This window comes from Saccostrea cucullata, unplaced genomic scaffold, assembly GCF_032062105.1.
Source record: "Saccostrea cucullata isolate Sc308-1 unplaced genomic scaffold, CSIRO_AGI_Scuc_v1 ctg180, whole genome shotgun sequence".
In the NCBI taxonomy this organism is placed as follows: domain Eukaryota; kingdom Metazoa; phylum Mollusca; class Bivalvia; order Ostreida; family Ostreidae; genus Saccostrea; species Saccostrea cuccullata.
Genome location: NW_026936265.1, coordinates 218,333 through 229,597, shown reverse-complemented (window position 1 = coordinate 229,597; position 11,265 = coordinate 218,333). Strand labels below are relative to the sequence as shown.

At 32.4% G+C, this 11,265-nt stretch overlaps 1 protein-coding gene across 1 annotated transcript; it reads left to right on the top strand.

The window, feature by feature from the left end:
- Positions 1 to 968: 968 nt before the first annotated feature.
- LOC134245174 (chromobox protein homolog 8-like) lies at positions 969 to 3,943 on the top strand. Its single transcript, XM_062727432.1, has 5 exons — positions 969 to 1,128; positions 1,219 to 1,262; positions 1,359 to 1,424; positions 1,640 to 1,700; positions 2,718 to 3,943. Exons 1-5 carry the CDS (start codon positions 1,060 to 1,062, stop codon positions 3,681 to 3,683), a joined length of 1,206 nt encoding a protein of 401 aa, XP_062583416.1. The 5' UTR covers positions 969 to 1,059; the 3' UTR covers positions 3,684 to 3,943.
- The last annotated feature ends 7,322 nt before the right edge of the window (positions 3,944 to 11,265 follow it).

Below are 11,265 nucleotides of genomic sequence, written 5' to 3'. Positions count from 1 at the left end.
TATTTAGAATACATCATATTTTAAACTATGTCATCCAGTGCAAATCATAATTTATTCTTTTTTACTTCAAACAATTGGTCGGCCTAAAAGCAAAAAAATACTCTAAAATTAAAGTAAGGTGTAGAGAGGATTCGTAAGCAAATAAAGATTGATCCGTCTCTTTAATAATCAATTTTTTGATGAACAGTTATGATGGTCCTATAGATTTGATATACCGTTAATTGTTATAAATTACAATAAATGGATAAATATTTATTGATAATAAATAAACTAAATTAAATAAATAGATAAATATATGTATAAATAATTTAAATAAATAGTTTATCATAAATTTCTAAAGAAAAAAAGATTTAATGAGAAAATTAAAATTAGTATCGCTTGTGCAATGGAATATTGCATCATATAAATAAACCACGTTTATGTTACATACAATGTGGATACAAATTTGAAGATAGATTCTGTAAAAAGATTCAAACATTTACTGTAGTTTTTTTTTTTTTTTATATTATATTTATTCAAATTTTTTTCATTTTACGTAATTTTATTTTTTTTTCATAATTGGTCAAAATACATTTGGAGTAAGAAAAATACATAATCATTCATCAATTCCAACAAAGGAAGAATTCTCGTTAATCATGCTATTTCATTAATTTTATTTTGTCTTTATAAAAAAAATAATAAATAAACATTTGAAGAAAAAAGTATGTTATTGTACATCGAAGATAATTTATTTATTTTATTTGTTCATTTAATCTTGAATATATAAAACATAAATATAAATGGTATTAATTTTAGACGCCTTCTTTAACCTTCTTATTACATTCATAATCCCTCTATAATTTCCAGTAAATAGGAAAAATGGTTGCATTTCATTTCCTTGGCTCGGCAATGCGATATCAATGCAACCCCTGAAATATTTCTCATGTTGACCTAGTGCCCGTTTAAAATGCTAATGATCTGTGACGTCACGCAGATGTATTATGGGATATCAAACAACAATATCCGCGTTGCAAAGTCGAGATAATAATTAGAAATGTGCTTAATTTCCATGTCGTTATTATGGATGTAAAAGAAATGGGAGAAAGGGTATTTGCTGCGGAACGTTTGCTCAAGAAAAGGATTCGAAAGGTACGTGATATATAACATGGTTTCTACTTGCATTTCGTCGCTTTTGTTATGCACTCGGGCCAGTATCGAATTCTCTGTCTTTCATTGTAGGCGCGTGTTGAATATTTTGTGAAGTGGAAAGGCTGGTCTCACAAGTAAGCTAAGAGTTTTGCAAATCCCCACCGACTGCATAAAAATAAGTAGAATTTGATGATATTATTGTTATTTTGCGTGATTTTAAAATGTTATAGGTTTAACACATGGGAACCAGAGGAAAACATTCTTGATCATCGACTGACCGAGGCATTCAATTCTGGGTAGGTTGTTAATTCACGACGACAAATGCATCGAAATTAGATTTCTGGAATATTGATAAATTTAATTTGGAAACATCAGAGCCATGTGCATGTCACGTTGTATTTTTTTTCGTAGAAAAAGAGTGATGTATGTATTAAATATTTATCTGATGACGAGTCATTAAACTACGTAAATCAAAATACTATTAGGCCTATTTCTTTTATTCAAAATATAGGCTAGACAAGGAAACATTGCCGAAAAAACGGGGACCAAAGCCCAAAAAACGAAAACCTGAGGTAATAATATAATCCATTTCTTTTCATAGCCTTCACATATCTATTGTAATATATTTTTTCTATTTCTATTATAATATTGTATTTGATATTTTCACTGTATGTCAGTGTTCTTGTGTTCTATTAGTATTTGTTGAAATCTAGGAAGAAAGCATCTGTAATTTAATCTCACTACATCCCCGACTGATTTATGGCTCAGACTTCAGTGATAATCTCCCAAACCCAGCTGTTTAATTTTCTTCTGCATTCATATATCGTGTAAATTTCTTATAGATTCATTTCTTTCATTAACAGACTACCCTGTCATTTTTAGTTAATTAATTATATTTTTTTCTAGAGAAGAAAAAAGTAAGTTTTTTTCTGACTCGGGTTATTTCTTGAAATCTTACATAATTAAATAATACCTTGTATTTTACAAAATTAAATTTAAAAAAAAAAGGAAAACACAATCAGGGTGTTGAATTGAATCCCACTTTTTCACGAAAAGAAGGTTTTTCATATGACGACATCATTTTTCTTTACGTAAAACACCTTTGTTGCAAGAATTATAATGAGAAAGAAGGGAAATTTTAAAAATTATATAATCCTACCTTTCTTTTTCGAGTTAAAAGACTAAGTTGGACTTTTTTCATTATCTTCATATTTTTCATTACTGGTATTTCCGCGTTGAATTACCAGAATTTTATCGAATTATTTATAGTAAAATCACATATTTTAATTGGACAAACCTTTCGAGGTTTGAGGAAAAAATATTGGTTTGTTTGGAATTGATTTCATGGTTGAAAAATGTTTAGTAGAAATGCATATGAAATTTTTAATTTCGTGGCGGTCATAAATTCGTCGGTCTCTCTATGCCTCGAAAATTAACCCCCACGAAAATGAATATCATTTATTTATTTTTTTTTTTTGGAGGGGGGATGTCTGAATCAATATTGGTTGAAAATGATGCACAGAAGTAAAAAAAAAAATTAAAAAGTTAAATTTACCTTGACGAATATAAAGTTATTGTTTATTTTAAAGGAACCGCCAAAGGACGAAAATGATGACTCATCTGACATGGATACGACGACAGACGACGAAGAAGAAGAATCGTCAACTACGGAGAATTCCGGGTCTGAAACGGAGGAGGAGCCATATCATTCCCAAAAAGATGAACATTCCAAGAGTGTTTCATTGAAAGACTCAAATATTGACGAAAGGTCGAGAGCAAAAGGCGGTGAGCGATCCGATAAAAGTCAGGAAGTGGACGAAGATTCCCGAAATATTTTTGACACCCCTGGGCTAAAACGATCCGACTCTCCTTCACCCCCTGTGTTAACTCCCATTCGACGATCGTATCGACGTAGACCAAGTGGGCGAGGGCCGGGTCGTCCCCCTCTAAACCGGCCGTCTGTTTCTTCAAATGATGGAAGCGGGCCTCCTTCTTTAAGAGTTGTGATTCGAGGAAGGCCGAGTGGTCGCGGAAGAGGCCGTGGAAGAGGACACACTGAACCTAGGTTGAGGGGTCGTGGAAGGGGCCGGGGCACTGGGAAGGTGGGTCGTCCCCGTGGGAGCGGCAAAGTGGGCCGACCACGTGGTCGCCCATCAATACATTCATTCCGACGGAGACCACGACTAAACATCCTTACCGGGCTTCCAGACGATCGTTACTTGCAGGACAGACTGAAAAAAATAAAAATGAAAGCGTTAGGAATGAGTACAAAACAAAGTGTTGTCGCCAAAAATAAACAAAAGGAGAAAAAGAGCACCTTGATGGGAGTTAATGTTGTCGAAAATCACAAAAGGGACGGTGTGAAAATGTGTGTGCCAAAATTAGACGATGATAAGGAGTACTGGTGCCCCTCCCCCGCGATGACGAAACACCTAGACCACGTGATGATTACGGACGTAGCAGCAGACGACAATATGATCACTATTAGAGAATCTTCTTCAGAAGTGGGATTTTTTAAAAGTAGGGAAGAACGTTTAGAAATAGATGGAACTTAATGGAAATGATTCGCAGGGGAATCTACATCACAACCGGCTTGTCTGTGTATCCATGTCTCATGTCGTGAACGCGATCCTTTACTATTTTAGACATAAGGCATTAGTAATCGGTGCTATTTTAAAGTAATTCTGTGCAAAAATTGGAAAAAAAACTCCATAAGGATAATCCTTTGGATGCATTTTAGTGTTTTACTATTATGCTACTGTCACGCATATAATTATGAAATGTTTGTTGACATAAATACAATTGTTAACTGTTTTATTGGTGTTGCTTGTTTCTAAATGTAACGTTAGTATTTTCGTGCGTTGTTATTATTTTTTTTCTCGTGATCAATGAATTATTATGAAAATGATTATTTGGCGACAACTGAAGACATACGCTGTATCAAGATAATGAAAAAATGGATCTTATCGATTCAAAAGTGGAAAATAAAATCGCTCTTAAATAGTTTAAACTTGGCTTTCAACTACATGTATTTCTTAAAAGTTAAATTTTAATCGCATGGACTTTTTTTTTATCCTTTCCGTACATAAGAAAGTTTATAAGTAAGACAAACAAACACATTTAATTTAAGAAAGTATTTACTTTTATTTTTCAGTACTAGAATTTGTAGAAATCTAGTTGTAGGGATATTTACTAATATAGCCAGAGAACTGTTGTGTGCATGAAGTATTTGAGGAAGCGAACAACAAATATAAACTTGCTTTAAATTATTTTTTAAATAGACATTCTGGAAAATTCTCGTGAAGCAAATATTAAATGCAATGAAACCATTTCAAAAATTCTAAGTGCTGTTTGCGTTAGAATGGAAAAAAAAATGCATTTTATTTCAACTTGTATTTCTCGATTTTATGTATTAATTTATTATGGATTCAATTATTTTAGTACAGTCACATAGCTTGAATCTCGATCATTTTTCTGACTTCTTTTTTTGGATAAGCGAAAAAAGATGGCATGAAAATCCTCCACCATCTGCGATTTTTAGCTGCTCACTATACCTCACGTGTAGAATTACTGTGTGTTATACACATAAATAAAAGTTGAAAACACATCAAGTTTGCTATTCAAGAATTTAAGTGTACAAAAGCATTCAGTATATTTTATGAGGTGTCGAATGGAATGAAATGTACGTACATTCTGTGTCAAAATAATGTCGATTACTCCGTAGTCGTTTTTTTTTCTAAATAGATGATGCGATTATTTCTTTTCCAAGAAAGTTTTATTTTGATTCCCTAAATCGGCCTTATTATACCCCCCGCTTGAAAAGCGGGAGGGTATAAAGTAATCGGTATGTCCATCCGTCCGTCCGTCTGTTACGCTTTGGGGTACCCATCTCTTATCCGCAACTCCTCTCATAAACACTGAAGGAAATTTAATGAAACTTTCACAGGATCTTTATTACATATTGCCATTGTGCACCTCCTATTTTACTTTTTGATCTGACATATATTTTGGATTTTCTAGAGCAAAACATGGACACTGCCATTTTATTCATATAGGAGGCGGGGGTATCATTTAGTGAGCTCATTGTTCACAGTACCTCTAGTTATTCCTTTTCCAAGAAAGTTTTATTTTGATTCCCCAAATCGGCCTTGAAAAAACTGATATAAATCAATTTGTGAATTCCTTTTATAAAATCAATATTATTAATATTGTGGCACGTTATATATGGACAAACGATTACAAAATATACGTGTATTATACATGTGTTACAACGCACTTTGAAAAAATTTTTCAAAGTGCGTTAAATTTGGGACCAACTCAACGCACTTTGAAAAAATTGAATATCTTTTCAAAGTGCGTTAATATCGACCATATTAATGCACTTTGAAAAAATGTGTTTGGCTTGGTCAATATTCTTGCAAATCATAGGTATGAAAAATAATTGAACCTGTTTTATAACTTTTCAGTGATAAGGTCACTTCAGGATGTGAAAGTGAGCGATTTTGATTTTTCCATGCTTTGAAAATTCTTTCTCTTTTAAATGTTTTACTGTACTTATTTTTTTCCAGTTTGCATGCATTTAATGTAAACTAAAATTTATTGAAAGTTTTCAACGTCATGCTAGAAAAATACATATATCTGGGTGTAGCATCGGTACCGTGAGGGGGAGTAGGCACACAAAATAATGTTTTGCAAAGATATACATAAATATAAGCATTGAAATTTGGGGCTTACCTTGGGGGAGCGGGAAGGGGGTCCCACTTTCAATTTGCTACGGACATTATGTACAATGTATGAGAAAAGAAAGAGTTGGACTGAGAGACCTTCTACTCGTCTTCTCCTTGTTCTCAATGAATTTTAATGAATACCTGTAGTTTAAAAGGATTTTCGAAAGATATAATTATTACGAATTGATTCTCTCATTATCATTTCTAAAATCTAAATCTAGATTTTTTTTTATTACATTCATATTTTTTTCAAAGTGCGTTAAATGTCCCCATGGAAAAGATGTTCATGTACACTCTTACGCACTTTGAAATTTTTTTTTCAAAGTGCGTTGAGTGTGTCCCAAATCTAACGCACTTTGAAAAACATTTTCAAAGTGCGTTGATTTTGTCCCAATTTTAACGCACTTTGAAAAAAATTTTCAAAGTGCGTAATTTTTTTCGAAGTGCGTTGCCACATACATGTATCACTGTGTGTTGTGGGATATAGTGATAACTCTAAACCTGAAAAATGACAGGGGACAGTCTTAAAATTATTCTTTAAACTCTTTATTGTTGAAAGTCCGTCGCAAAAGTGATCATTTACAATCATAATAAAAGATTTAAAACAATGATATATCTGTATGATTAAAATGAAAGTGCAAGATAATGCCACAAATAAGAACCTGTGTTAATTTAACATCATCTCATAAACACACAATTCATTACAGGTATTTTAACATGACTATACTAAATATTATCTTCATCATAAAAATAGTTAAAATAAAAATACCCGGTATATAATTAATTTCAATTGGGAGAATTAACTTATAAAATATTCATTTGGCTATGAGAATGGTATGAAAGGAACAGACCAAAAATAGCAAATTCGTGAGTCGCGAAGTAAGGAGTCGATCCTTAATTTAGGACGTTCGATCCTGTGTTTTTGAGTCGATTTTGGTCTGGACATTTATTTCTAAAATTCTGCATCATTTTTTAAACGGTTTAACATTGAATTTAGATTCTATATTGCAAATTAAACTAAATCCATTGCAAAAACCGCAATGAAATTCCATTTAAGTAGGATTAAGCTAGGAACTATATTTTGTGGCGGAGGTTTTAAAAAGTAAATCATTATTTTTTTCATTTTGAACTATATACAGTACTGTTAATTTTAGATTCCTATTTTTCCATTCTGTTGCACTCAAAGCTGTTTTTTTGCAGTGAAATGTGTTATGCTTGTTCTGAAATATCTATTAAATTATTTCTTATGAATTCCTTCGACGAATAATGACAAAAATAGTAAATATATTCTGAAAGTCCAGGAAAAATTTGAGCCAATTTTAACATAAAATTGACACATTTTTAGTAAAATCTAAAAATTGAAATTATATACTCCCACTTTTGATGTCCTTTTCTGAATTTTTAAAATAACTTAGATCTATCTGTTTAAATTCAGCAAAAGTTTAAGACTTTAAAAATAATTTTCTTGTTTATTAAATTTTCAATGCTAGAAAAATCACATTTTGTGAGTGCAGAAAGGTCAAATAATTGATCATGCGAAGCAATTTGAAACTTTTTCTTAGTCACATTTTTAAAGTTTCTTTTTTTAACAATAGACTTATAGCTGATTTTGTTTTATGCTTCATTTGAATAAAAATATAAGAGGTAAAACGTTGAACATGTAATTTTTGATTAAGACACAAAGGATGTATTCGCTTTAACAAAAGAATTGACCTATAGGAGAGAACAATTTCCCGGAAAAAGTGACATTAAATAATTAATCTTTTTTTTGTTGTTTTCTACCCTATATATGTCTTAATTTTTCAAATTTGTGTTTTATAACTAAAATTTATTATTTAAAACTTTACAAGAAACCTCCAAAGTTGGCCTAAACACGATTTTGTTCGATAAAGCGTGGATTTTTGCATGAATTTTGGCCTAGAAGTCCTTCAGGGCAGGCCTGTCCCTAAATATTGTATATAAGTTTATTCAGGATACAACTTTGGGCAATACAGCCCATCAGTTTATAAAATAATAAATATGACGTACAACATATAATACAATCGACTCTCAAAGAGTCTAAACTGGGGGGTGAAACCCCAGGTCAAGTGTTCCTCAGTCCCACAGTTCCAATCATCATTTATAGAATACAATTATAATGATTTTGAAATTAGCAGTACAGAATTATTCAAAGATAGAGTACAATATACAACAATGCTATTTTGATATACAGATGTACAGACATAAATATAGAGAACTTACATGTAAGTCAACCTGATAAATATTCGTTACGTAATATTAGAGCATGTTGAATATATTTCCCTAGACCACGTAGTCGCTGAATCATTTGCAAGGTTCCGAAAGTGTTCAAAAAATTCTGATAAGGTAACTTTTGAGTTTGATGTCTTTCGTTTGCTAAAATGTTTAAAGAATTCTTTAGGGTTATTTTTCTTCAGTTGTTGCACCATATCACCTTGTTGTCTTTTGTATTGATTTTTAAGTTTCTTTTGAAGTTTTTTGTATTCACCTTTTGTTTTAGTAAGCTTATTGTAATTTATTTGACTATGAAAGTTATTATATTCTTCTAAAGCAGATAAATATTGATTGTATAAGACTTTGCATTTGTGGTTGAACCATGGTTTATCCTCTGCATTTCTGTCTTTTGGACACGAGTAATTGCTACTCTTTGTACAATACTTCCCTAATACACTGCTTAATTTTTCACTGAAGTTATCGACAATTTGGTTGACATCAAAGTCATCTTCAACACAAGAATATAGAGCGTCTAAGTTGTTTATAAGATCTCGTCTCATTTGAATTTGGGATTGTTCTTGCCATCTCACTGTGGTAGAATTTTTGGAAGTTGGACGGTTCGAAATTTTAGAATTGTTTGTCTGTTTTTGAAACCCTAAGATGCATGGAAATGAAAAATTGATTGATGCATGATCTGAGAATTCGGTTAAGTTACAAACCTTGAAATTCGATATATTGTTGAATGAATTTGTTAAAACTAGATCAACGACAGATCGCCCATTTGGACCACAATAGGTATAGTTTCCGTTTGAATCGGACGGATGTCGTCCGTTAACTATGCGAATATTTGAAGATTTACATATGCTAATGAGCCTTCTACCAAATGTATTTATTTTATTATCCATTGTTGATCTTGGATTAAGTTCAATATCAGGTATATAAGTCATCACTTCTGAGATATGATCATTAATTTCGGAGTGTAGGGTATCACTTTCAATATAATCTAATAATGAACCAGTTCTTGCATTGAAATCGCCAGTAATTATAACATTGTCCATTTCTGTATATTTTGTAATACATTCGTCAAGCGTAGTAAACAAGTCACAGTTGTAAATATCGTGAAATTTTGAATCAATGGGTGGTATATAAACTGCCCCAATGTACAAATCTTTCTTATCCCAACAAATGACTTTATCTATTTTTATCCAAACAATAGTGTCATAAAATATTTCATTTATTTTAATAAATTGATCAAGCTATGATATTTTGATAGGTTTGGATGTAAGGATTAATTTAAGATAGGATTTATTTAGGGGCACCCCTGCCCTAGAGTCGAAATTCACAAAAAAACTATTAAAAAATAAGGAAACCTGATTTTGATGATCTGCTTCAGATTTATACCTATTATTGCTATAGTCAGAATAGCTCAGTTGATATATGCGCTGACTATTACACCGTGGGAACTAACATTTTAATGTCGGGGGTTCGAATCCACCTTGTACCACACTTTTAAAGTTTTAATTTTTGCCTTTTCAAAGACTATTCTAATATTTTTTATAGCCTTGTGTAGTTTCCTTCAATTATATATTATTTATGGATGCCCATTCTTGATATAAGAAACACTACAGAGATATCAAATCGTAAAAACTCAAAGTACAGTTGTCAGTCAGGCGGAACGAACCTCAGTATAAGCACACTTTCTTCGAGGACAAAAATAACTCACTCTGTGTTACTCAATACAGGTACTCTTGGTAACATTGAGCTGCGATGAATGTCAATTGTAAAATTTAATAACATTGATTTTGGGTTCATACATATCAGTAACTGTACTCCTCGGATTTGATGTAGGCCTATATAATTTGCACACATTAATGGACTGTTTTACTACATTCACGGATAAAATTGTCTAAACATAAAGAAACATAAAGAATAGAATTTCAGAGACAGTAAACATTACCATTATGTTTATTGAGAAGGTAAGACAAATATCAATTATTACATTTTGAGATAACAAACTCAGGAAATCAATGAAAGGGTCCCTCACACCTCTACTCGCCGAAAAAAAGATTTAGGAAAACAAATTGTTATATGTATTCAGCCTAATGCCATTAATCAGAACGGAAGTCGACAAGGTTTTTGTAGAGAAAAAACCAAGCCGGTCCTATAGGTCAAATCCCTATTTATAATGAAGTGATCCTTTCAGTGCAAAGAGGTCATATTAAATGTACTGTAGCGCCAAAAGAAGCATATTGACCCCCATTTTTTGAGTTGATATTTAATTAAGCTATGTTTGTAGAAACTAAAAATATACTTGACAAAAAAGTTTAAGACTTTAAATATCAGGAACCAACCTCGTTAAGTCGCGATCGAGTTCGAATCCCACCGTGGAGACCGGTGTTGTAGCATAGACTATAGTCTATACTGATTTTGTTCAAAGGGGGAAATTCTATACTGGGGCGCTTTTTCCGCCCAGGGGGGAAAGTCTAACCCGGGCCCGTTTTTCCGGGGGGAAAGTCTATGCGGGGGGAAAGTCTATGCTACAACACCGGTCCTTCGGATGAGACCGTATATAAACAGATGTCGCGTGTCACAGTAGGTGCTGGCACGAAAAAGATCCCTCACTGCTCAATGGCCCTAGGTGTCGAGTATAGAACAATTTTTTTAGCTCTCCACCGGCAAGTGCAGTGGTGACGTCTCCATATGTGTGAAAAGCTCTCGAGAGGGACTTTAAAAAACATACATACAATCAATCAATCAAAATCAATGTATATTTTGATTCTGTTCAAATTCAACATCGATTGTTCCGACGTCGACACCATATTAGAAAAAATTAATTAATTAATTGACATAAAATACTAAATAAGTATAAATAATAATGTTATCATAGACAAATAAAAATAAATACTAGTAATTAAATAAATAAATCGATGCATAAGATAATGCAGATGAAGGCTAACTCTTACTTCATTGTATTTGTAATTAGAATAAGATGTTAATTTCGAATCCAATGCCGATTCTCAAAAGCGGTAGCAGATGACATCTAATTCAGCCACGTAGCATCGTTTTTGAAAGTGGGGGGGGGGGCACCCAGAGAATTTTTTTTTTGACTTACCTGAAAAGGTTGGCAAGCAAAAAAAAAACAACAAAAATAGGATAATTGCCCAAACTCGAAAATCCT

Bases quoted from the DNA above. Each gene is read 5' to 3' on its own strand.
- LOC134245174 (XM_062727432.1), top strand. From the start codon at position 1,060: ATGGATGTAAAAGAAATGGGAGAAAGGGTATTTGCTGCGGAACGTTTG. The intron at 1,263-1,358 runs GTAAGCTAAGAG...AAAATGTTATAG, and splicing joins TGGAAAGGCTGGTCTCACAA to GTTTAACACATGGGAACCAG. The intron at 1,425-1,639 runs GTAGGTTGTTAA...TTCAAAATATAG, and splicing joins ACCGAGGCATTCAATTCTGG to GCTAGACAAGGAAACATTGC.